The sequence below is a fragment of the Nyctibius grandis genome, chromosome 4 (genome assembly GCF_013368605.1).
Source record: "Nyctibius grandis isolate bNycGra1 chromosome 4, bNycGra1.pri, whole genome shotgun sequence".
In the NCBI taxonomy this organism is placed as follows: Eukaryota; Metazoa; Chordata; class Aves; order Nyctibiiformes; family Nyctibiidae; genus Nyctibius; species Nyctibius grandis.
Genome location: NC_090661.1, coordinates 85,002,804 through 85,026,170, shown reverse-complemented (window position 1 = coordinate 85,026,170; position 23,367 = coordinate 85,002,804). Strand labels below are relative to the sequence as shown.

General features: G+C 42.7%; 1 protein-coding gene across 1 annotated transcript in view; it reads left to right on the top strand.

Annotated features, from left to right (window-relative positions):
* Positions 1-597: 597 nt before the first annotated feature.
* Positions 598-23,367, top strand: part of VSTM4 (V-set and transmembrane domain containing 4) — a 38,146-nt gene continuing 15,376 nt past the window's right edge. The window contains exons 1-5 of the mRNA XM_068399651.1: positions 598-704; positions 6,119-6,517; positions 14,843-14,911; positions 16,391-16,498; positions 20,623-20,656. Of these exons, the coding sequence (XP_068255752.1) occupies positions 650-704; positions 6,119-6,517; positions 14,843-14,911; positions 16,391-16,498; positions 20,623-20,656 (665 nt within the window). The 5' untranslated portion in view covers positions 598-649. The remainder of the gene's footprint in view (positions 705-6,118; positions 6,518-14,842; positions 14,912-16,390; positions 16,499-20,622; positions 20,657-23,367) is intronic.

Genomic DNA, 23,367 nt, shown 5'->3' with positions numbered 1-23,367 from the left:
GCTGAAAGGCCACTCCTGCCTGCCAGACCTCTTGTCCCCAGGCTGCCACCAACAGAGCCTGTTGAAAGGGAGACAGCCATTAACTGCCTTGATATGGTGGTCCTGTTCCAGTTGAGTGGGATGGGGGGAAAGGGGATGAGGGCTTCCAAAATGTCAAACACCTCTAGGAAAGCAAAGGATGCATAACACAGCCTTCCCTGTCCCACCACCCTGCCCCACAACCACTAGCTGCCAGGCTGTCTCACCCGCTGGCAAAGAGGCTTTCTGTGCTCAGAGAGGGGAGCTTTCTGCCTGCCATCTGCACAGATCCGTGTCCTTTGAGCAGGGGATGTGTGCACAGAGACTGCAGATGGAGCAGCCCTATCTAGCCCTAGTGCCACCCCACAGGCCTAAGCTCGGTGGGGAGGAAAGAAAGGGACTGGAGGCGAGAAAAAGAGAAGGAGAATTGAATGGGGGGCAGGACGGTGGGAAGAGCAGAGAAGCAGGGAGGGAAGAAAGCGAGCGGAAAAAAAAAGGAGGAGAAAGGGGAGGAGATGAAAGGCAAGGGGAGAAGGGAGGACCGGGTGGAGAGGAGGCGAGAGGCCAGGGAGAAGAGGAGGGAGGCAGCTCGGCAGAGAGGGAAGAGACGGGACCCGGCGCCCCGCGGGCCATGCGCCTCCTGGCCACGGCGCTGGCCGCCCTGCTGGCCACGGTCCCGGCCCCAGGTAAGCGGCACCACGGGCGCGCAGCGGCCGGCGCCCAGCCCCGGCAGCCCCTTCCCGGCCGGGACGGGACAGCCCCCCTCGGCCGCCGGCGGGACCCCGCGCTGCGCCTCGGGCTGCCGCCCGCCCCTTCGCGCCGCGGAGAGGGGTCCGGGTACCCCCGCACCGTCGGCACCGCGGCAGGAGATGGGGCAGCAGCCCCGAGCCGCGGCAGCGCCCGGGGCTCGGGCACCAGGAGAGGAGTCTTAACGAGAGGGTAGAGGGGCCGCCGCCCGGGCACCCCCGGCCCTGCTGCCCCGCTCCCCCGCCCCGGGGTGGTCCCTCACGCCGCTCTGCCGCTGCCTTTCCGGGCTGCCGGCTCCCGGCAGCCGCGCTTGTGTACGGGGACCTGAGCTGCAACTGCGTTTTCACAAAAAAAACCCTTCCATGCAGAAGTTTATGGAAATGTCTCCTCTGCCACCTTCTGTGCCAGGCGGGACAATGTTTGCTGCACCGAGGAACTGCAGGCAGAGTTGAAGCAAAGGGAGATTTGGCATTGCTTTTTCCACAGGTGCCTAGATCCTATAGGCATCCAGTGGAAACAGAACCCGAAGGCCACTTGTAAAAAACCTCCTCCGCTCAAGGCCTTTCTGCCTCCAAAATCAAACGTGCATTGGCCAGCGTTGTGTCCTAAAGCTGAAAAATGGACACAGAGTCCAGATCTGAACTTCAAGGCAGAGAGAGGGTTAGTGGGTGGGGAAGCCCCCCCCTCATTCAAGGTTAATAAAAGAGCTGGGTTTGGATCTTCACCTCACAAGGGCAGGAGATGGTGGAGGCAGAGGTTTGGTTCAAGTCCATCTTTAGTCACTGCAGAAGCTTTCTCAGAGAAGGAGCCTCTGACTTGTGAAACTTGAGGACAGATTCATTCAACTGAAAACAGCTGGTTGCTTTTGGTAATCTTGCTAGCCAGCTCCTAATTATTTTCATTTAAACAAAGAGCTTTGCTTCTTCCTGGCTCATCTGCGCTTCTTACTTTTTAATTCTAGAGAAGTCAAAATAAAGCAGGCTTTGACAGTAGCACAGTTTCACAGAACAATCAGAACAGGGATAAAAGCCATCCCATATACTTCTGGTCAGGCAAATCCAAGATCAGAAGGTAACTATCCTGATGGCATGCCTCTCTAGTCCCTTAGCTATCAGCAGGGACTGAGGAAAAAAAGTCCTCCCAGCACTGAAGGGTGGGTTGTAGATTGGGCCTGTCAGTCTCCATGGAGGAAGAGGGGCCTATGTATAACACTAAACCTGGATTGTGAGCAGTAGTGCACCAGAGCAACTCTGCTTATTAGTATCTCTGCCGAAGTAGCTGGGGTTCTTCCACAAAAAAAGACAGCCACGCTGAAACTGCTCATCCAACGTAAAGACCCATCAGTGACTGTGGGTCCTCTGCTACTGTTCCAGCACAGACAGAGGGAACAGCCCTGGCATAGACAGGTTTCTGGTAAAAGTGTAATTTGTTACTCCTGACAGTGCCTTGAAAGTGGTTTGCTATGTAATACGGCAAACAGCAAAGTCTAAACCTAGCTAATACTTGCAATTGAACTGATGTAACAGAAGTGGAGTATTTTCAAAATAGGACTTTTCAAAACAGAGTTTAGTCAGCAGTAACCTTCCTGGACTCCCAACAGGCTAGTGAGACATGCAGGTGGAGGGTACCAAACAAACAAACAGCTAAAACATCGGGATGGGGGCAATTAAATGAGCTGGTTGCGAATAGGAGAGATGTGTTTGATGATAAAGCACACCTCAAAGGAATCCTCAAGTCTTTGACTCACTCTTCTCCCCTTTTCTATAATTAGTTTCCCTTTCCAAGCAGAAGCAAGACTAAAACTCTTGTGGTGAGCTCCACCTGAGCAGCTACATAATGCTATACTGGGAAGGCAGGAGAAGAAAAACAGTGATTCCTCACTTGAAGCAGCAATTGACCTAGAAATTCAGTGCTCTGTTGGCACTTAAGCCTGCCCTCAAGTTGTGGAGGAGTCTTCTATCTTGGCAAGGAGCCCATTACAAGGGTAAACCTCATGTTGGGGCTGATCCAGTGCCTGCTAAAGACAGGAGGAACATTTCCACTAGAGTCTGGGAGCCCTGAATGAGGCTTTTCCTTTCTGCATAAGAAGTAAATGACTTCTTTTCTCAAAACCCACCACTGGTCCTGCTCCAATGGCAGTGGGAGAACAGAGTCAAATGGACACTGTTTTTCTGTTATATATAAGGCATCACCTGACCCTGTTCAACTAAGATGAGATGAGATCATGGTAAAAGCATCAAGATATTTCCAAAACTCTCCCCATTGCTGCACTTGTACAGCCACACCAAAAGGAGCCACAGAAGAAGGCTAAGGAGATGGGTCCCCACTGATCAGACAATATGAAAGATGCAAAATTTGTTATTTCCTTATAGAAAGGCACATCCCCAGAGGAAAAGTACAAGCCTTAGGTATAAAATTCCAATGTTTGTATGAGTGTAAACAGCTAGAAAGGGGTCAGAGACTCTAAGTACAATGCTGCTTTATCTTCTTGCAGAGGCTTCCATCATCACCATATCTGAGTTCTTCTGTATTTTCTCTTGGGTACTTTTTGGCACTACGTTCTGCCTAGTTTCGAATTAAGCAATGGTTATTTTGCCTTTTATTTTGGGACTCTATTCCACAATTAATCCTAGCCAGCTTTTTGAAATAAGAAGTTCAGATGTCAGGAAAATGACATAATTGTTTTTCTTTACAGTTTTCGCAACATGTTCATAATTTCAGTAGAAAATGTTTGGTTTTAATTTACTCAAACCACATTTTTACAAATTATTTATTGAACATTTATAGCCTAAGTAATTATGAGAACCCCAAAAAGTGTTGAAATTCTTAAACTTATTCCATATTTACTGAGCAGCACAACCTTCAAAATTTAATCTTATGTCGATGGCGGAGGCAGCCATCTTATCTTCACATCTGCCTGTGAAACACCAACGTCAGGCAACTCCAGCAAGTAATAACTGAAGTTTCATACCTGGAAAGCTTTTAGTGGTACGCAGCCTTAATTTTAAATTTCAACATCCTGTTCTACTTGTGTGCTTCCTACAATCCAAAAAATAATGTCTACTTGGAAAAAATACACCATTTGGTAGAGCTTTCTATTGAAATGACTCAAAATAATTATTATAATACTAATTTTCAGAGGGTTCTTCTCAAACAGCTGCAATGTAACTTCTTTAATTTAATGAATTTACTTTAAGTAAGGTGATACAATTCACCATTCCATTTCATTGCTTCACTGGGGCCATAAAACCAGTGTCTCTGCCTCCAATATTCCTTCAGAAATAGAATGGAAATACTTTACTTGCTTATTTTGAAGATAAATATATGTTTGTGTTTCAGGAGCTGATGTCAGACAAGAGTCTCTGCCAAAATGCTCATCCCCTTTGTTAAAATGTTCCTAGCTGATGTGCTAGAAAAGTGTCCAGAAATGAAAAAAAAAAAAAAAAAAAAAAAAAATCATTCTCCCAGAGTTGCAATTCTCATTAGTATTTGAGTACAGTATATTCACATAACAGGAAGCTTAATATTCACATTTTAGAGGACATTTCATGCTTTGCAGAGTGCATTTCAGGGAGTGCTTGCTCACTGTTGAAATATGGTTCTCTCTCTAGTGGATGCCATCAGACCAGTAGATTACACATTACAAGTCATTTAGGGAACACATTGCCACAATATACCATTGGTCAAAAGTAGACCAGTCTCTGATATGACTAATAAGAACATTCTTAATGTACATTAGGAAGGAAATAAAACGAGTGTTGATTCCCATGCCTCAGAAAATCAGTCCAGCATAAATCAGTTCTGTCAGGAAAGAAAAATCTTCCTCTAATGAACAGCTATGGACTTCTTTCAATCTTCACCTATACTGGCCATGGTTAGAAATAAAGCAGAGACACAAATAACTGGTCTAAGTTTGGTTCATGCTGAAGAGCAGAAAAACAAGAGTCAGAAATGAATGGGACAATGGAATAATGATTTGTCCCAATATAATCTCATGTTATATTTTGTCATGCAAATAATGTCAGATTAAATTGAATTTGTAGTCAGAAGGACTAATCTGACAGATTTAACCCAGACTTGAGATGACCATTTGATTATGAAAGGAGAACATTACTTAAAACAGAGGCCACAGGGAACTGTAAAATGAAGAGCTGGTTATGGGCATACAGGGAGGTTACCAGTCTTTCAGTGATTATCTAGGGAACAGTACCATGTAAGGTTTGCACAAATTATGTCTAAAAGAAGCAGACAGAAGCATGCACATTGAAATTATGTGACCTTATCAAGTTAGCATAAGATTGGGATAGCATGTAGGAAAAACTCAGGACCAAGTAACAAAAGTGGAGCAGAACTTAGTAAAGCAAAGTCACGTACTTGGGGATTAGTAAGAATTTCTTTGATACACTAGGAACTGAACTGCAAGTGACAAAGAAGGGAAAACACTCAAGTATATTATTTAATTATAAACAGACATATGATCACATGTGAAAATATTGTGGAAAAAGGACAACATAATTCTGGGATATACTAGTCAAGGTATATCCCCATCAAATCTGGGAAGTACTATGACTATTTCACAGGACATTGGAGAGCTGCTTTCCAGACATTGTCTATAATTCTAGTCACCCACATTAAAAAAAAAAAAACAATTACAATCAAAACCAAAATTTAAACTGGAACCAATGCAGAGAAGGGCTACTAAGGTGAATAGGGAAGTGGAGACACTACTTTACTAGAGGAGACTAACAGAGCTTGGCTTCTGTAGCTCAACAATGTGAAGGCTGAGACACCAGATAATTGCTTTCTATATGGAGTCAGGAAGCAAGCGCTAGAGAAGAAAACACTATTTAAACTGAAAGTTGGCACAGAAACAAATGGACATAAACTGGCTATTGAAACAATTTAGCCTGGATATGGGCATAAACTGGCTATTGAAACAATTTAGCCTGGATATCCTAAGAAGGATGCAAGTCATTGGAAGAGCTGGTCGTGGAACAACTTTCCAAAAGACATTCTTGGCTCTTACTCCAAGCTAGTTTTAGATTAAGACTTGTTCAGACCGACGAAAGATTATATGTTGTTGAACCTATGACAGTAGCAAGGTGTCCACTTCAACCCTATTTTATTAATTAGTGACAGCAAGAATACTAGAGCAGACTCACTGAAGGAGAGCCTCACACCATCTTTGACATGGACAGAGACACAGAAGATGTCAGGTTCTAAAAGCTCATTAAATTGCAGCACATTGAATGGATGCCATCAGTTTACCTGCTGTGGACTTGCATGCTGGGACAGATTATGGTGCTGTTGTGCTGTTATGGAGGATTCTCACTATCTTTTCTTTTGTTTGCAGATGTTTGTGAGGCTTTAAATGTGACAGTCTCTCCAGGACCAACAGTGCGATACTCAGAGGGAGATAATGCTACCCTTTACTGCCACATTTCTCAAAAGAGGAAGACAGACAATTTGCTGTCTGTGCGGTGGGTCTTTGCTGCATCACCTACACAGGAATATCTGATGATCAAAATGACAAAGTTTGGGTCTGTCCAGTATTATGGAAATTATACTCATAATTTCCACAAGCAAAGACTTCATCTTCTTAAAGAGAAACAAGGAACTATTTACAAATTTCTTATTCTAAGCCTCCAGCAAACAGATCAAGGACATTATATATGCAAAGTCCAGGAAATTGGCAAACACAGGAATAAGTGGACAGCATGGTCAAATGGCACAGCAGCTACTGAAATAAGAGGTGAGAGACTACTCATTTCAATTCCATAATTTTTCTCGCCCCATGATCCCTTTTTTCTTTTCTTGCAATTTCATCCATAAGACATTTGAAGTTAGGTTATTTTTATGTGTTATCTGTGGATATAAGAAGAAAACCTAATATTCAACTTCTTTACTTACACATTACAATTTAAACATTATTCAGCCCGTAATAAAATGTAAAGAAGTGAGAAGATTGGTAGATTTGCAGAAGATAGTCTATTTCCTTTGCCTTTTACCAGATCAGCAGTAATTATAACTCCTTTACATTCAGCTACAGGTCTCTACAACTTTGCTAGTGGGAATAAACAAATGCCATTATTTAAATACAAAGAGACAGAAACAGAGAGAAATCAACTTATTTGCTGAAGAGTATGCAGTAGGTCAGACAGAAATAGAAGCATTATATTTTAGACCTATGTTTTGCCCCTCTCTCTTGGTGTTTTCCATTGCTTTTATTTCTAGTCTAGCAGCAGCTGGTCAGTAGCATTCCTAGTATCACTTCTGTACTTCTGTTTATACCACTTGTAGCCAGAAAGCAGAGCTAGAAAAGCAATGAGGAGCCTGCTGTTGGTATTGAACATCAGACAAAGAAATGACCAGCAACAAGTGAGGGTTTTGAACCAAGTTGAAAACAGGCCTTCTCTTTGGGATGGGTCAGCTCAAATCTAACGCCACCTCACCCACACTTTCAGAGATGGGTGAAACTGGCTTCTAGAGAACAGACTCCTTTGAAGGAGTGGTTGAGCTCAGCAATGGTGCCATTAGCACTAGCTGGCAAACTAGCCCCCTGTTTGTGGTTTTAAAAACAGAAAAGTTGATTTCCCTCAGGGCCAACTCTGAAGATAGTACCAAAAATCAAGTGTGACTGCTCAGTCCACAGGTCTGGAAATCCAAGAGGTTCATCCAGCAATCACAGAAAAACTTTTGGGAAAAAACTGTACTTCATGAAGTTTCGACCATTGCTAATGATGCTAAATTTATTGTTGTGTGTAGACTGCAAAGGTTATCCCTGTAGCTGGGAAACCCTAATCCCACTTATCTAACTTACCTTTTGGGGAAAGTGGCCCTCGCTGTCCTCTGAAACCAGTTTTGCTCTGAGGGAACTGTTGACTACACGCCTTTTCAAGAAAGATTTGAATATATTTACATTGTCTTAATCCAAAGCACATTCTGTCAATGCCAACTTCACTGGTGTCATTCAGGTTTCTGTATCACTTCTGGATTATGCACGCACCAGGGAGACAAATGTGACAGTAAAAAATAAGCGAGTGTATGATCTCCTTGTGGATAGCTCTCAGGTATCATAAGCTTTCATTTTGACATATCAGAAGTACAAAACCAAAGATGTGAAAAACACAATATAACAAGAGAAAGAGCAGCTTCATGTTGACCAGCAATATTTAAATCTGCCTTGAGAAATCATGGCATTAACATAACATAATTAACTGATTATTACTTGCAAAGATGAAAGACACTAATGATCCAAAGCTGAAGTTCTGTTTAGATTAGTAGCAAACACCATGGATCAATTTTAAACAACAGCAAGAAAATCCTAGTCTAAGCTACTTGGTTTTACAGGGTATGCAAAACTTGTCTGGAAAGCCTCTAAGACATTCATATGGGATTTCCTCTGCTTCCTGGTAGCAGGCAGTCAGAAATATAAATAATGACAGAGCAGGACCCAAGTCCAAACTGGAACCTCAACCCCTTACCTGTCTCCACCAGGGAAAAGCCCACCCCTCCAGCACCCAGACCCCAGATGTGTGCATCTGCCATGCTTCTTTTGCATGGAAGACCAGGGGAGCAGGACTTAAAGGAAAACTTCACCAATGTTCGTTAGACTCCCAAATACAAATCACCAGAGCAATCAGTACCATGAGTCAGAAATGTAATCCTGCAGCCAAATGTTATCTGTAATCCGTAACCTGGTATTCTAAAGAAACCATAGCCTACATGAAAACACTATCAATTAGTCACAGAATCACAGAATGTTAGGGATTGGAAGGGACCTCGAAAGATCATCTAGTCCAATCCCCCCGCCGGAGCAGGATTACCTAGACCACATCACACAGGAACGCATCCAGGCAGGCCTTGAACGTCTCCAGAGAAGGAGACTCCACAGCCTCTCTGGGCAGCCTGTTCCAGTGTTCGGTTACCCTCACCGTAAAGAAGTTTTTCCTCATATTTATGTGGAACCTCCTGTGCTCCAGCTTGCACCCATTGCCCCTTGTCCTGTCAATGGATGTCACTGAGAAGAGCCTAGCTCCATCCTCATGACACTTGCCCTTTACATATTTATAAACATTAATGAGGTCACCCCTCAGTCTCCTCTTCTCCAAGCTAAAGAGACCCAGCTCCCTCAGCCTCTCCTCATAAGGGAGATGTTCCACCCCCTTAATCATCTTTGTGGCTCTGCGCTGGACTCTCTCTAGCAGTTCCCTGTCCTTCTTGAACTGGAAGTCCACACCCTTTTGAATCCATGGGCTAATTTTAATGAGATAATGATCTTAAAGTTCTTAAGGTTGTACAAGTAATGTGAAATTGGCTGGGGGGAGGGAGAGAAAATCTGCATAAACTTCCTCACTGAAGGAAAGTTCTAAGAACAAAAAAAGGGAATTATTGTTCTTGAGCTGCCATATGCCCAGTGACCTTCCACACTGCAGTCAGTAACTGGGGCTCCTGGACATGCTACAGGAGGAGGTGGCTACTAAGGTTGCTGTGGTGAGGGGAGCCATTAGGGTATGGGACACAGAATTCATTAGCTTCACAGCTCAAAGAAGAGTTTCTTGTTTTATTTTTGTTGCTGTTTTCACTCTTTTGTTTTTGAATGGGGAGGAGTAAAAACACTAGAGCCCAACATCTTCTGAACTCAGCCATCTTAATCTCTGGAGGGCATTAAGTTTTACAAGTACTGACCCCATGTTGGGTAGCTAGAGCCAAGACACAGTGGTTAGTCTTGTAACCACAGAGGGGTATGAAATTAAACTTTATTGCATGCATGATTTAGCCCTACAAACTTCAGGCACTAGTTTGCTTTGTGCTCAGCAGTTGCTCTTCCTTGCTGTTCCTGTGCTTGGCTAGGAACTGGCTCTCCTGCTTGTCCTCCTCTCCCTGTCTCTTCCTCCTTCACCCCTCTAGATTTGGCTGAAAGGAGAGATTCAGCCACTGTCAAGAAGGAACTGGCAAGCAGAAGGACTGATCACCCAAACTGCCTCAGCCTCTCACCTTTGGAAAGGGGAAAACTGGTGACTGGCATGGGGAAGGGAAGCCAAGGCTCTCATCTCAACCTACAAAGAACAAGTCGTTCAAATGCTGTGCTGGGGGAGGAGGAGAGGCTGAGAGTAACTACCAGGTGTTACTACTTCTAACAGCACCTCAAATGGATGGCCAGGGCTGAAGCTTGCAGGCCTACAAGCAGGGCTAGGAAGCCACCATACAATCTTGGAGTCTCCTAGAGGATAGACCACACCTTTTTCCAGTGCTTTGGGGAAGAAATTCTGAGGATAACTTCAGGGATGGGAGCTAGAGAGGGCCAGGTCTGGTGTCAAGACACAGAGAGAAGCAGTGAGGGAGGAAAGTACTGTTTCAGCTGGGGGCTTACACTATACTGACCCTTCCCCTCAAATCCTCTGCACCAGACCAGGTAGCTGTCTCTAAGAGTAGTACACTGAAAGATAGGGTGGATAACAAATAATGCATTTCTTGCATGAAGCACTCGCAAAATAGACCAAGAGATGTACCCAAGGAGTCCAGAACAAGCAGCAGGCTTGCAGGGGAAAAAAAAAAAAAAGAAAAAAAGAGAGAAAATCAGATGGAGAATAATTTTCAGGATTTTCCTGTGATAATGTCATTTCATAGGGCAGGTCAGCATTCTAAAGAGTGTTTTCTCATTCGTTGAACGATGGAATTTCTTAAATGCCTGTAGTTAACCATACAGATTTGTCAGGAGGGCTTGGGAAGGGAACGACGTTCCAAGTAAAAGGTAGCAGAAGAAAAAGCAATATAAAATATTGCCAGACCACCTGGCATACCCCTCCTCACAAAAAGCCACTCTGCATCTTTCATAGCTGCTCAGGCTATTGCGAACTATAACACAGAAACTTCTCATTGCTCTTCCTAGCAAAGTGTGGGGTTCAGATCAATTCAGTTATTGCAAAGAAGGAAAACTGTAACCCTTCAGTCCAGCCCTTAAATACTATTTTTCTCCCCGATTTTTAGTACGATTTATGAATACTTAATCAGGGTGGGGATTTGAGACTCATGACTTCGTCTTTCTCACATTGTCTGGTCAGCTGTATTGCTTCTCTCTGCTTCAAACGCAACCCAGAGCAGAGCAGGAAACCTAAGACAAGGGAGGAAGGCAGGCCCACCTGTAGACTAAACACACTGACAATACACCCTGTGGGGATCTGAGGCAGACACCACCACCACCACCCCGGCCCCTCCGAAAGAGTGTTTATTCTAGTTCTAAATCCAGATTAAAGATCCTAAAAGACATCTGAAAAATTACATATCTTTAAATGCCATGGCAACTGTTTTACTGTTAAAAGCCTCTTTAATGGAAAAAAAGGACCACCTTAGCTAACATTCGGTTAATGCACTGTGAGTGTACAGGACTTGCTACACATGGCGGGGAAGGCAACTCTTTTCAGAGCAGTGATAAAGTCTCCAGTTTCCCCAACGGTAACACTTGGGCTTTTCAAAGAAATTTTTTTCCAAGCACATTTTGTATTTTATATTACGATCGGTTACACTTTTTATTGCAAAGGGATTTACTTATATTACACTTAGATCCAAGATGCAACAAAAGGAGCAATACAAAATGCCTGAAGCATTTGGATAGTTAAATTGTACTGCTTGTGCTTTATCAAATAAGGTAACAGTATTCTAACAAATCACAGTTGCTGTCTTGTGTAACATTTTGTTCCAGTTAATGTGTCCACAGTTATGCCCAAATTCAAAATAGTATCTTTACGCTAAAGCACCAGGCAAATTTCTTACAACCTTGCACATCAAGTGGATGTAGAAACAGCATTTATTCCCTTTTGATGTTCACACAGGAAGAGTAGGTCACTACGTAAGACAGAAATTTCCAAAGGGAATGGAAAAGGGTCATTCTGCTGCTTCAAAATCTGACTTGCTCTTGAAGCAGAAAAAACGTGGGGCAGTTCAGTACATAGCCTTTGTCACACTAAGCATAGCACTATTCAAAGCAAAAGACATTATCAGATTATGGCTGGGTCTGTAGTATCTACTGCTATTAACTTATATTCAGATTTTGTTATTTGCTAGCAAGTTTGCAGGTTTTAATTTGTGTAGGCCATTAAGAAGTTGCAAATGCATTTTCTTGCAACACATAACTATGTACAGATATGCATGCTGGAGTTGTGGGAAAACAATTGAGTTACAAGCTACAGTTCCTTAATGTGTAATGATGGCAGTTAAAAGTTCAGCTACATATCTGGCTTCCCCTTTAGGAACAGAACACATTTCTTGAGAAAAGGAGCCTCATCTGATGGGGATGGAGTCCTTACAGTCTTCCATTCATGGACTCACATGTCAACTACAGAAACTTTGTAGTTTTTTTAAGAAAGCCCAGCTGAAATTTGAACTGTTGAAGTTTGCCCCTTTAGGTATAGTGAATACAAGACATCAAATAGGATTTATAAAAAGGCTGCTGTTAAATCTTGGTAGTAAACCAGAGAGAAATCCATGTCGATGTTGCCAAGAAGTGCTTCCTACTCCAACCATGCAACATCTTTCCTCTAAGCTAAGGTGAACCTTTTCCCCATCTTCTTATCAAAGGCATCTGTTCTTTTTTCTGGGCTTGCATGGTCAATATTAGCCTAAACCCAAGTTAGGGATCTTCACTATAGTACAGAATACACCAGAAAACAGTTTATTTGAGGAAAAAGACATCAGAAAGATGGTTCTCCCACTGCATTCGTATCAGAAAACTCAAAAGAGTGAGTACTCTTCTCAGAACAATATGCAGCACCTCCAAACCATCACTTACAGTTGACTAATCCTTCAAACCCACTATGCAAGATCCTGCACATCTCTTAGGAAAAGCAATACATGTTCCAAATAGTTTACAATCCAAGAAAAGAGACTACATGTAGGAGGACAAACATAGAAAATTAGGCAGTCTGACTATAATCCTACTGGCATGGACAACACAAACAAGGAGAGATGATCACAACAATCTGACTTGTAAGGAAGTTTATGTGTCAGAGTTTCCCATATAACAGAGTCTAAGTTCTACTAAATATTAGTCACATGTGGCATTTTCTAAGGGTAAAAATGTTCCAAGATACAGGAATGCACAGGGTTTTTTTTCCCCCCAAATGAACAAAAGCCCTTTTTTTTTTTCAGGGAAAGTATTCTAAAATACTTGCCGAAAATCTACATGTATGATGCTTTCATGTAACAAGTGGGTAGATTTGTTAAAATATTCAGGATGAGCTTCCCATCACAACTAAACAGAAGGTTTCATTAGTCGTGAAAGCAGTTCCATATCCACTGAGTTAGCCCCAGGCCTCACATCCCTACAGGACACTCCTTAATGAATTACCTTCCCAGCAAGAAGGAGGTTCAGACCTCATTGGCAATCTGGGGGACATCACAAGACTCCTATTCCATTGCAATGATTGCTAGCAGAAAAAAATCACGGATTATCATAAGTGAGATCATCTAATTTGATGTCATCAAAAATGTCAGCATGCACAAACAATCTGTCTGAAGAGAGCAGAGAGGGCATTGAACAGTGATCCAGCAGTCAGAGCATTTGGATTCTAGTACTGGGTTGTACAGCTGTTACGACATTGACATTCATCCATTTGCCCAGAGCTCTGTAGTCTGCTCCTCTTTCTGAAACAGAGAGCACAATTCTGTACAAAATCTGCATCTATTTTCACTCTTACTTGAATTAGAACATAGTCATTCAGTCAGCCCTTTTTCTAGGATATAAAGGTGAGCTGGTACAACTCGTGGTCATGCAGTCTTCCTTCTCAGGGGAAGAAACACCACCCATAGGCAGGGGAATTACTCCAGCTGAGAATTTAAGCTATTCTGCACTCAACAGTCAATGACCATTGATACAGCAGTGACAGAGCAGTTTACATTAAGATGTTCAGGCTAATCTGTTCCTACATCTTAGCCAAGTACACTGAGGATGTGTTCTGCTTCCCCGCTCACATGCGCACTTTCTACAGCATTTGGACATGCTTCAGAAAGTCCATGCACGCATGGGCGGCTTTTTTACTGATACGCAGGTGTCATATCCAAGTGCCTTTAAAAGGCACAGCATAGAAGCCAACTTTTGAAGCAAGAAAGAAGAAAAAGAACTTATGAGCAGTGCTCCCACTTTAATGGGTTATCTGGGTGCTGTTGTAGGAATTGCAGGGCAGTTCAACATGCCAAGGGACATCCACAAGAGCCTTGGAAGGAAGGCAAGTTGGACAAAATCAGGGGCCTACAGAGTCAGTCTTGAAACTGAGGAAATGCTATTGTATTGGCAGAGATTGCTTCTGTACCAAGCATTGCTAGAATGACTTCCTTGTTTTTTTAAAAAAGCTGTGCCTAACATGGCAGGAAGTCAATTCTCAGGAAGCCTTCTGTGGTCTGTCCTTCAGTAAAGCTGCTGCTCTTTCAATTATTTTTTTTCCCTTAACCTCTAAGACTTAGAAATAGACTACAGTGTTAAAAATCCTTCTTAATATATGACTACAAGGGAAAATAAAGTTGATTATCTCCTCTCTCAGAAGTAGCCTGTTTAGGAACAGAAATGCAAATTGCAACCCTAGAGGTACAAGTTCTGGGTAACTGAGAACACAGAGTCAGAATGAAACCAGCTACATACAGCATAGATAGCAGCTTTTTCCCTGGCATACTCAGACAATACCCACAATGCCATTACAGACCTTATAAGCACATGGCCACCCTATTCTAAGGCCCAGGCTCTTCTAAAGTGTGTTTTATCCTCTTGCTGTACTTCACTGCATTTAACTTTTGATCGAAGAGCCACACATTGCATCTTCCCAGAATAACATGACAATAGGGAGGCAGTCTCACAAGCCATACAGCACTCGTGAGGGGTGACAAGCCAAGTGAGATTTGCTGGAAGATGTTTTTATAATGCTGGTTTGTAACTGAAGTGTTTCATTGAAAAGTAATTACCATGTGAGATAAGGCAAGATCTTGGTGCAGTGAAGTCTAAGGCAGAACTACATTTACTTCAAGAGGTCTCAACATTTTATGCCGCACATTTTCAGTTCTTGCCATGTTGTCTTTGTTTTTTTTTCAGTGATTTCATCAAAATCTTCTGATGATCCCACTTTCAAGAAAAACCATGAAGCTTGGAAGTTTTTTGAAGGTAAAGATACATTTAACTGCTACTGGTTGTATAGAAGGTATTACTTTAATTCAACGCTACGGTACAACTAAAGTGCCCCAATCAGGCCCAGTTTTTCTAGTTCCTGGGCAAACGAGGGTCTTGCCCAAGAAAGCATCCCCCAGAGTACAAGGGGTGCTGGAGAAAAGAGAATGGAAGGCTCCAGTTTCAGTTTCTCATACATTTGTTATGGTCAATGGGAAAATAACCTATGCCTGGCTAATCACACAATGCAAATAAACCCCCTTATCCAGGAAGGTGCTGAGTGTGTCTGAAGAAGTACTAAGTACTCTGCAGTCCCACTAACCTTAGAAACTACTCACCAGACATGCTCTGCACTGCACTGCATGAGCAGCCTAAAGCTCCCTTGAGTTTCAGGTCAAGTGGTATTTTCTGTGTAGATTAGTGAACAACTGTTCTAGAAGACTGAAATCTAGAATTTGCAGGCAGTTGTGATTCCCTCCTCCTGCCCCAATCCAGAGCACCGGTGAAGGACCAGCACAGCATTTGCAGCCACTCTGCTGCGCTGCCTGCCAGGCAGTAGTGCTTGCTCACAGGCTGGCCTTGATTCTATGGGGAGCCTTACTGTTTAAACCACAATTTACAAACTATACTGTTGTACTGTGTAAGGGGAACAAAACACAGAACTGCAGGTCAGTTTTTGCAGGTTCCAGCAATGTTATTTTCTACAAGAACACTTGACCTCTGAGGCTTAGTTTCCTCTCCATGAAGCAGGAAAGAAGACAATATACCTCCCTAAGGACATTATAAGACATTAATGGGTAGAGGATCCTTGAAGTACTCTATTTAAAGTTCTAGTAAAAGCAGAAATAAGTCATTAAAGACTTCTTCTCCTTCTGAACAAAATACTCCCTCTTGATCTGCCATCGTACAACTCCTGTTAGCTCCAGTGGGAATGTGGTATGGCACCTGAATAGAAGCCATAAAGGGAGACTGAGGCAGTAGATTGAAAAATAATAAAAAAATATACAAAAATTTCAAGCCAGTACTGCCACCAGAAGCAGCAATCACAGACTTTCTCCCTTCTTTCTCAGCCACTCAGCACTCTCTCCCCTGCCACTTTTTTTTTTTTTTTTTTTTTGAACCAATACAGCTGTTTGAACTGGGAAATAATCCAATTGAAGTCCTTTTGGTTTTTGGTTGCCCCACCAAAAAGGAAAAAAGAAAAGAGAAAAAAACCCCAAACCAGCCCTCTCCTCTCTCCTGAAAGCAAACCTTCGTAACTACACCTATTTGCATTTATGGAGACTTCAACCAAATTGTAAACTGAGCAGGAGGATACTGTATGAAAGTTTAAGGAGGATTAAATTACTTCTGAACTGGTACCCTAAATCTTTTGGGCCAGGGCCTATTTAGATCTTGTAGACATAACTTTTTTCTATCCTGTAAGCATGAAGTGTACAGCTGCAACATTGACTATCATCTGTGTTTGGCTTTCAGATCTGTACGTGTGTGCAGTCTTTGTGTGTTCAATAGGAATCATCAGCGTCCTCCTTTTTACACTTGTCATTCTCTGTCAGTCACTCCTGAACAAGAGGAGATCCACAGGTGAGTGAAATGTCATTCTTGCTGAACTCAAGGCCCTTACCAAAGAAGGAGAGGGGGAGAAGGAAAATGCAGGGAAGACAAATATCTCCCAGTCTTGATTTTAGTAAAAAATAAATTATTGGTAGAAAAGACCATTTCTGCCAGCAAAACTAGAACAAAGGTATTTTGCTCCTTTGAATAGCTATTTCATTTTAAATTTGCTTTGAACTTCTCAAAATTTTTCAGCTTTGCATAAACATAAATTGAACATTATTGGAACTTCTTTCAAAGAAGACCTAGTGCTGTACCATTAAATTGCATTCTGACCAGATCTAGCTATCATTTTGCATGAATGACATTTTTCCAGACAAGTTTAGAGGGGTTTCAAAGAAGTTGTCTTCTGTTCTGTTTTCTTCTCCCTTCCTGACTAGCTGTCAATATTCTTGGGAAAATGAGGGTTGTTATTAGCACTCTCTCCTTTGTGGCATTCTTTGAAACTAAAGCATCATTTTGTCATTCAGATGTGCATTTTCATAATAATCTTTCAAGATCAAGGATTACCATTTCATTCTTCTCTTCCTCAGAGAGCGTTTCTCAGAGAGGCTAAAGCTGCATGAAAGCAGCCCTATTGTAATCAAAAGTGCTACTTCAGATCTGTGGAGTAGCCAGTGCAGGCTCTACTTTCATTTCAGTTTAAGAGTGGTTTGTTTGGAGACCTCACACAAGCTGTGAGGATGAGATACCAGCATGCTTAGCAACCACCATGGGAGAAGAGAGCATAAGGACCATCTCCTAACAGAAGCTTTCAAAAAGAGTTTGGTTAGCGATTTGTCCTGTTAATGACAGGAGAGAATTGTGACTTTGCTGCCTCTTCAGCACTACACACATACCACAACGGAATGAGCGACTCAGATACAGGAGGGAGAAGACACATAAGCCAAAAATAGATGTATACAGAAGTCCTTGCCTGACCACAAACACATTTCAGGCTGCGCTACGTCTTCCTGGTAGCGTGCTCAGTACAATAACTCTGATTCTAACTGAGCCCAACAACTCTGCTTGCCAAGAGGAAGAAGCAAGACTGATGTTATTCTTCCTACCCTGTTAAGTGCCGACAAAGGTTTTGTGCCAAAGGAGTACCCACACTTAAGTATGTTGGTCATGGTGAGTCACCCTGAAGCCACAAGCACTAGACACACTGATGTATCCTGTTTTTTCTTGAGCAGACATTGGGCTAGATTTTGCTTCTCTTTTTGGTGATTTACACTGGTGTAAGCATACAAGCAGCTTGGAGAAAAGGTCTATTTACATTGAACCAACACCAGTTAAATATAGAAATAATATCAAATACAATATAGAATAGGCATATACAACAGAGAAAAAGTAATTTCCTCTGAGCTGCTAAATCTTTTCTTCACTACCCTAATATCTGAATAATTGCAGGCTTCACCAAATTTTTATTTAGACTTTGACCATTATCCAGTAAACACTGGCAGCATTAAACTTATGGATTCAATGAAAATATAACAGAATAAAGCTTAGCAGACAGGCACTCAATATACAATGATAAGATTTTCAGGCAAACGGTTCAACTAGGACCACCTGATCAGAGTATCTTGCGGAGCCACGCTAATTGGCTCAGCATTCAGCCAAGCATCAGGGAATTAAAATTTCTGAAGCAGCAGTGGAAGAAGCATCAGCAATGGACACAGTCTCCACCAGCCCCATGTTGCTTTTTCTTCCCACAGCCTCTGGGCCATGGCAGCAGGGTCAGCCCTGAACCTCTGCCCCAGAGAGCAGCAGCTCTTGAAGAGGTGGTGTTTCCACTCAGCCATATGAGCATGGGGCACAAAGAGCCCCTTCCTCCCTCAGCACTCCTCTACCCCCTCCAGAGGCACCTTCCAGGGGTTAGGGTCTGACCACAGGATACCCACCCTGTCAGCCAACAGCAGTGCTCTCTTGTTCAGACTGTTACAATAAGGTATTGCTCCTAAAAAAAGCATTATCTTACCTCCTCTCCATCCTTGGCACTCTGTACCTCCATCCTGGGCTGGACTAGGCAGATGCTGGTATTCATGTGAAAAGAGCCTGCAGTGAAATCATGAAGCCCATCCTTCCCCAAGGAAAGGGGAAAAGACAGGGACAGCAAAGCAATCCTCTCTCTACACCACCCCAAACCCTCCAGGCAGGCTCCAGGCACAGCCTTCTTCCACCTTCAGTGAGGTGGTTGCCACATCATCTTCCTCAGAGGTCCTTCAAGAGAAGCCTAGCTCTGCTCTTCCCCTTGAGACCAGGTCAAGGGCCCAGGACAACCAAAACTATCTTCTTACCTCACCTTGCTGGGCATATTTCCATCAGAGCTTCTCCTTAAACCTCACGCATCACACCAGCCCTATAACAGAGACAGCTCCCTCCATTAACCCACCACTCCAGCTTCCTCTCCCAGTTCCTCAGCCCTAATACCACAAGGAGGATCATCTGCCCTGCCCCGCCCTGCCCCACCATGCCCTACCCCACCCTGCCACAACCCAACCCAACCCAACCCAACCTGGGTCAAAGAGCAACTCATACCTGAACAAAAAGTTGGGATTTGCAGTAGATGAAGCTGGAGATGATCCCTCTGGAGTGTCTGTGAAACCTGAGCAGATCCTGGCTCACCTCAGGGTTCTGACATGAGAAAGGTAGTACTGAACCCAGTTCCTCACCAAAGGAGCTCCCTCGGTTTGACTGGATTGTCACTGCAACTGAGGCTGGCCCATAGCACAAGGCAGCTATGGGATGCCATGAGAAGCAGCAGTGGTTGCAGCTGGCAACGCCTTTGTGGTTTTGGTAGAAGCCTGCGCCCATTTGTTACAGCAGTGGTTGCTCTTCCTAGTCCCTGATTGAAAGACTTGGAGTATTTACTGTAGGGCAAAACAAAATAATACATACTTAGAGATACTCAAAATCATGTCAACAATGTAGATGAGCATTCCCTTACTTCTGAAGGGTCAGGCCTACTGTCCTCTTGTACATCTAAAAAAGGCCAGACATAGATGGAAGCACTGCCTTGGCTGGCTTAGACATGACCTCCTTGTCAGCCCCAGTTCCTAGTGGTCTCATCTCCTCTTTCCTTAGGACTAAAATGCACCCCCCTAAGAGCTGTGTAGCTTCCTTAGAATGGGAGAATTTAGATAAGATTAAATATGAAAACTTTCTTGTAGAGAGAGGCATAATCACATAAGTGCACTGTTGTCTGGTTTTCATGGCCTTTTAAAGAATTAAGAACATGAAGGGAGGGGAGTGTCTATGTGTATTCAACTTCACATCATGGCCCAGGGATGCACCCTGTTTTTCTTCTGAGAAATAAGTTGGCAGTAGGTCAACCAGCAGAGCCAGAGCCTCTCCTGCTGATTGCATGTCTCCGCACTCAGCACGTGGCACAACTTGGGCAGAGCACAGAAGCCACTAAGCCACAAAAGAGCATCTTAATAACCCTGGCTCCTAAAAGGCTGCAGTGGGGGGAACGGCCCTTGATCAGGACTACTGACTCAAAGGAATACGAAGCAAAAGGATTTATACAGCTCACACACACAGCTGTCAGAGACAGGATAGTGGCTGGACTGGACCTCTGATCTGATCCCAGGAGGCAATCCCTTTATGCCTGAGCCCACAGTCTAGCTTACATTAGGAACAGCAGTGGCTCCTCACAGAATCACAGAATGTTAGGGATTGGAAGGGACCTCGAAAGATCATCTAGTCCACTCCTGTGGGTGAATGGTTTATTTCAGGCTTCTGGAAATAAATAGAGGCACCACAAGGGAAATAAAAGTCTTCAAAGTAAAATTACTGACCTGCTGTGCTTTTCCTTAGCAAGCTGTATTTTGGCTGGGCTGACCACTGGAATGTGTGTTGCCCAGCACTTCCACAGCAGTTTTTTGGTGGTGTTTGATGCATTTCCCTCTGGCAAGCCTAGCTATGTCTTCGAGTCAGACTACATTTTAATGCACAATATAATGTAGGGTGATGAGTAGCAGCTCTCCCAGTGTAACAGCCTGGCAACTCCACAGTCTCAGCAATGCATGACTATCTGCAGTGCCCATTTGTAACTCATAAACTGTGTCAGTGTGAAGCCACATTTTCTTTCTTTTATTTTTCTTTAACAGTGAAACATTACCTGGTGAAATGCCCCCAGAACAGGTAGGAGATTACACTTCTCTTTACTATAACCCAAGGCATCAGTTCTGTTTTTGTTTTGCTTTGTATGCTGAAGAAGATGAGTAATGTTTTCCAAAATGCCTACAGGAGGATAAAGAGTCTTGGGTCCGTGACTCATGAACATACCTGCAAGCCAACATCTGCTGCGCATGATAAGGCAGATCTACCTGGGCTATCTAGCTGTAGGTCCTGCAGATGCTTCTAGAGGCTCTGAATTGCTTTCTGGAAAAGGCTGCTTTCAACCTGTGTGGCTTTCTAGGTTTTCCCAACACCTTACCATGGTAATGACTTAAACCATGCATGTACATAGAACAAGACACAACGTTACCCAGTGATTCCCACACCCAGGAAGAGGGAGTGGGGTTCAAAAGCAGATTTTTCAAGGCCCACAGTCTATTCCCAGCTGAAGACTCTGAGTGATGGGAAAAATTCTACTTCTGCTGCAGTCATTAATCACTGTCCCTTTAAATACCACTGACTGCCAAAAGTTTTTGATTGTGTGGTGCTATAAAAGTAATTTCCATCGTGGGATTTTCCTGAGATATAAAATGTGCTGGAACTGCAGTAAAAAAAAGTTGACAGAAATATTTTACAAACAAAAAAGATTAAAGAGGGATGCCTCATAACAACACAGAACAGCTGTTTCCCAGTTTTCAGTGACATAAAACATGTGTTTCTAGCCTTGGAGTTTAAATCCAATATCACTTGGTATCACAGATACTATTTCTCATAGTATCATTTTAAATACTATGAGATTCAATGCCAAGTATAGCATACCCTAGATCCTCAAATAGTGTAATTTTTAGTGCATTCTCATGGGATTATCACTGTATTCAATCTAACTGACACTCGGATATAAGTGAAGTCACAACAAAGCAACAGAGAGTTCAGGAGAGGCCAGTACAAACTGAAACATTCATGTTATTCATGGAAAGATCTTTGTTCTGTGACCCTGACCAGCCATTGCACCACACCAAACATCTGCAGAGACAGCTCAGCAGTTTTCATTTTTCCCTGGATGTTTTCTCTTTCCCCTTCTTTATTAGCTGCTGCGACGAAGTTGGAATTACAAAAACAACAAAAGAGGGGGGAGGAAATCAAAGTAGATTGGTAGAGAACACAAGAGGAGACAAATGAGACCTGACTGAAAAGATGACTTTAAAAATGGAGCATGGAAGTCGGATGAAAAGACTCATACTACAGAATCTGCTTCTCTGGGAATAGATGGTGTGGTAGTGATACTACTGCAAACACTAAAATTAGGAGGCTGGATAGCAGGGGGAAAATAAGCCAACATGACTTCTTCACTATGAAATGGAATCTCCGGAAGCAGAAGAAATGCATGACTCTATATGGATAAAAATATGGTTTCACGTATTTCAGTGTGACAAGATATGCTAATGAAAGCCCCGATCTCACAAATGCATGTCTAAAGTGCATTGACTTCAGGGCTTTAAAAATAGATAGCTATGAATGTGTTACCAGTATCATATTTTTTGTTATGTTTCACACTTGGTGCCATTTATTTTCCACCCTCTATTCAAAACACAAACCATTAATTCCTTTGAACTAATTTCTTTTCACCTGCGCACTGCATTCCTCATCTTGGAACTTAATTCGATACATTTAGACCCAAAACCCAGTGTCTAAATATTCATTAGGCCAAACTGATGAACTAATTTGCATGAGATTCCTGCCAGTCAAAATGACTATGCTGTGCAAAATTCAGCCTTGATTAGAAAGGCTCAGCTCCAACTCCCTTAGTGATATTTCCAACTCAGAGCAGAATCCAGTTTCAAAATTACATTAATAGTCCGGTGTCTAAGAAATGTCTGTACTCCCACTGCAGTAATACCTAAGCATCTTAAAATATTTCATGTCTTGGCATCATAATGGTGTTTTTACTTAATTAGAATCTGAAGCACAAAGGGCTAAGTGATTTGCCCCAGGTCTCACAAAATGGCCTTGGTAGAAAAGAAAATTAAATCCAGATTTCCTGAGCAGAACAAAGCAAATGTTTGGGTTTTGGTTTGCTACTTGACCAATAGCAAATTAAGGAAAAAAGTGAGTTAACCAAAAACCATTTCTTTCCCACATTTTAAAAATAAATACCTAAATAAAAAGTACAGTTATTTTAGGTTTCCCAAACTACCTAATTCCATTTTCTGGTGTTTTCTTTTCTTTACATATCCTCTTGCTTATTATCTTCCTTGTTATTAGATCGTTTTGTCAGTTTTCAGATCCAGAAACACCCAGGAGGTGTAGCTTTGAAAACAGGAATTATTTTTTTCTTTTATATTTGTTTTGGTCTGAACTCTCTAGTCCTTCAGTGACTGCTCTTCTGGAGACAAATAATTTGAGGTGAAAAAACTGTTCACCTCAGAAAGCTGTCCATCTTGGCATCTTGGTTCCACAGTGCCAATCTAACATCGTAGGATAAAATTCTGTCAGACTGAACCAGAACCAAGTACCCAGTCCAACCCTGGCGCCTTTTCACACAGCTCCACTATTTGAAAAATATCAAAGCAGCTCCCAGTTCACTCAAGTGAAATTTTTGTCATCCTCCTGCAGACCTTTAGACAAGAGGAAATAGCTGACTTAGAAGACAACAGGAAAAGTCCCACATCCTTGACTCTAATAAGGATAGTAAAGCCAAAATTGTAATAGTTTGCCAGCCCTTGGGACAACCATGA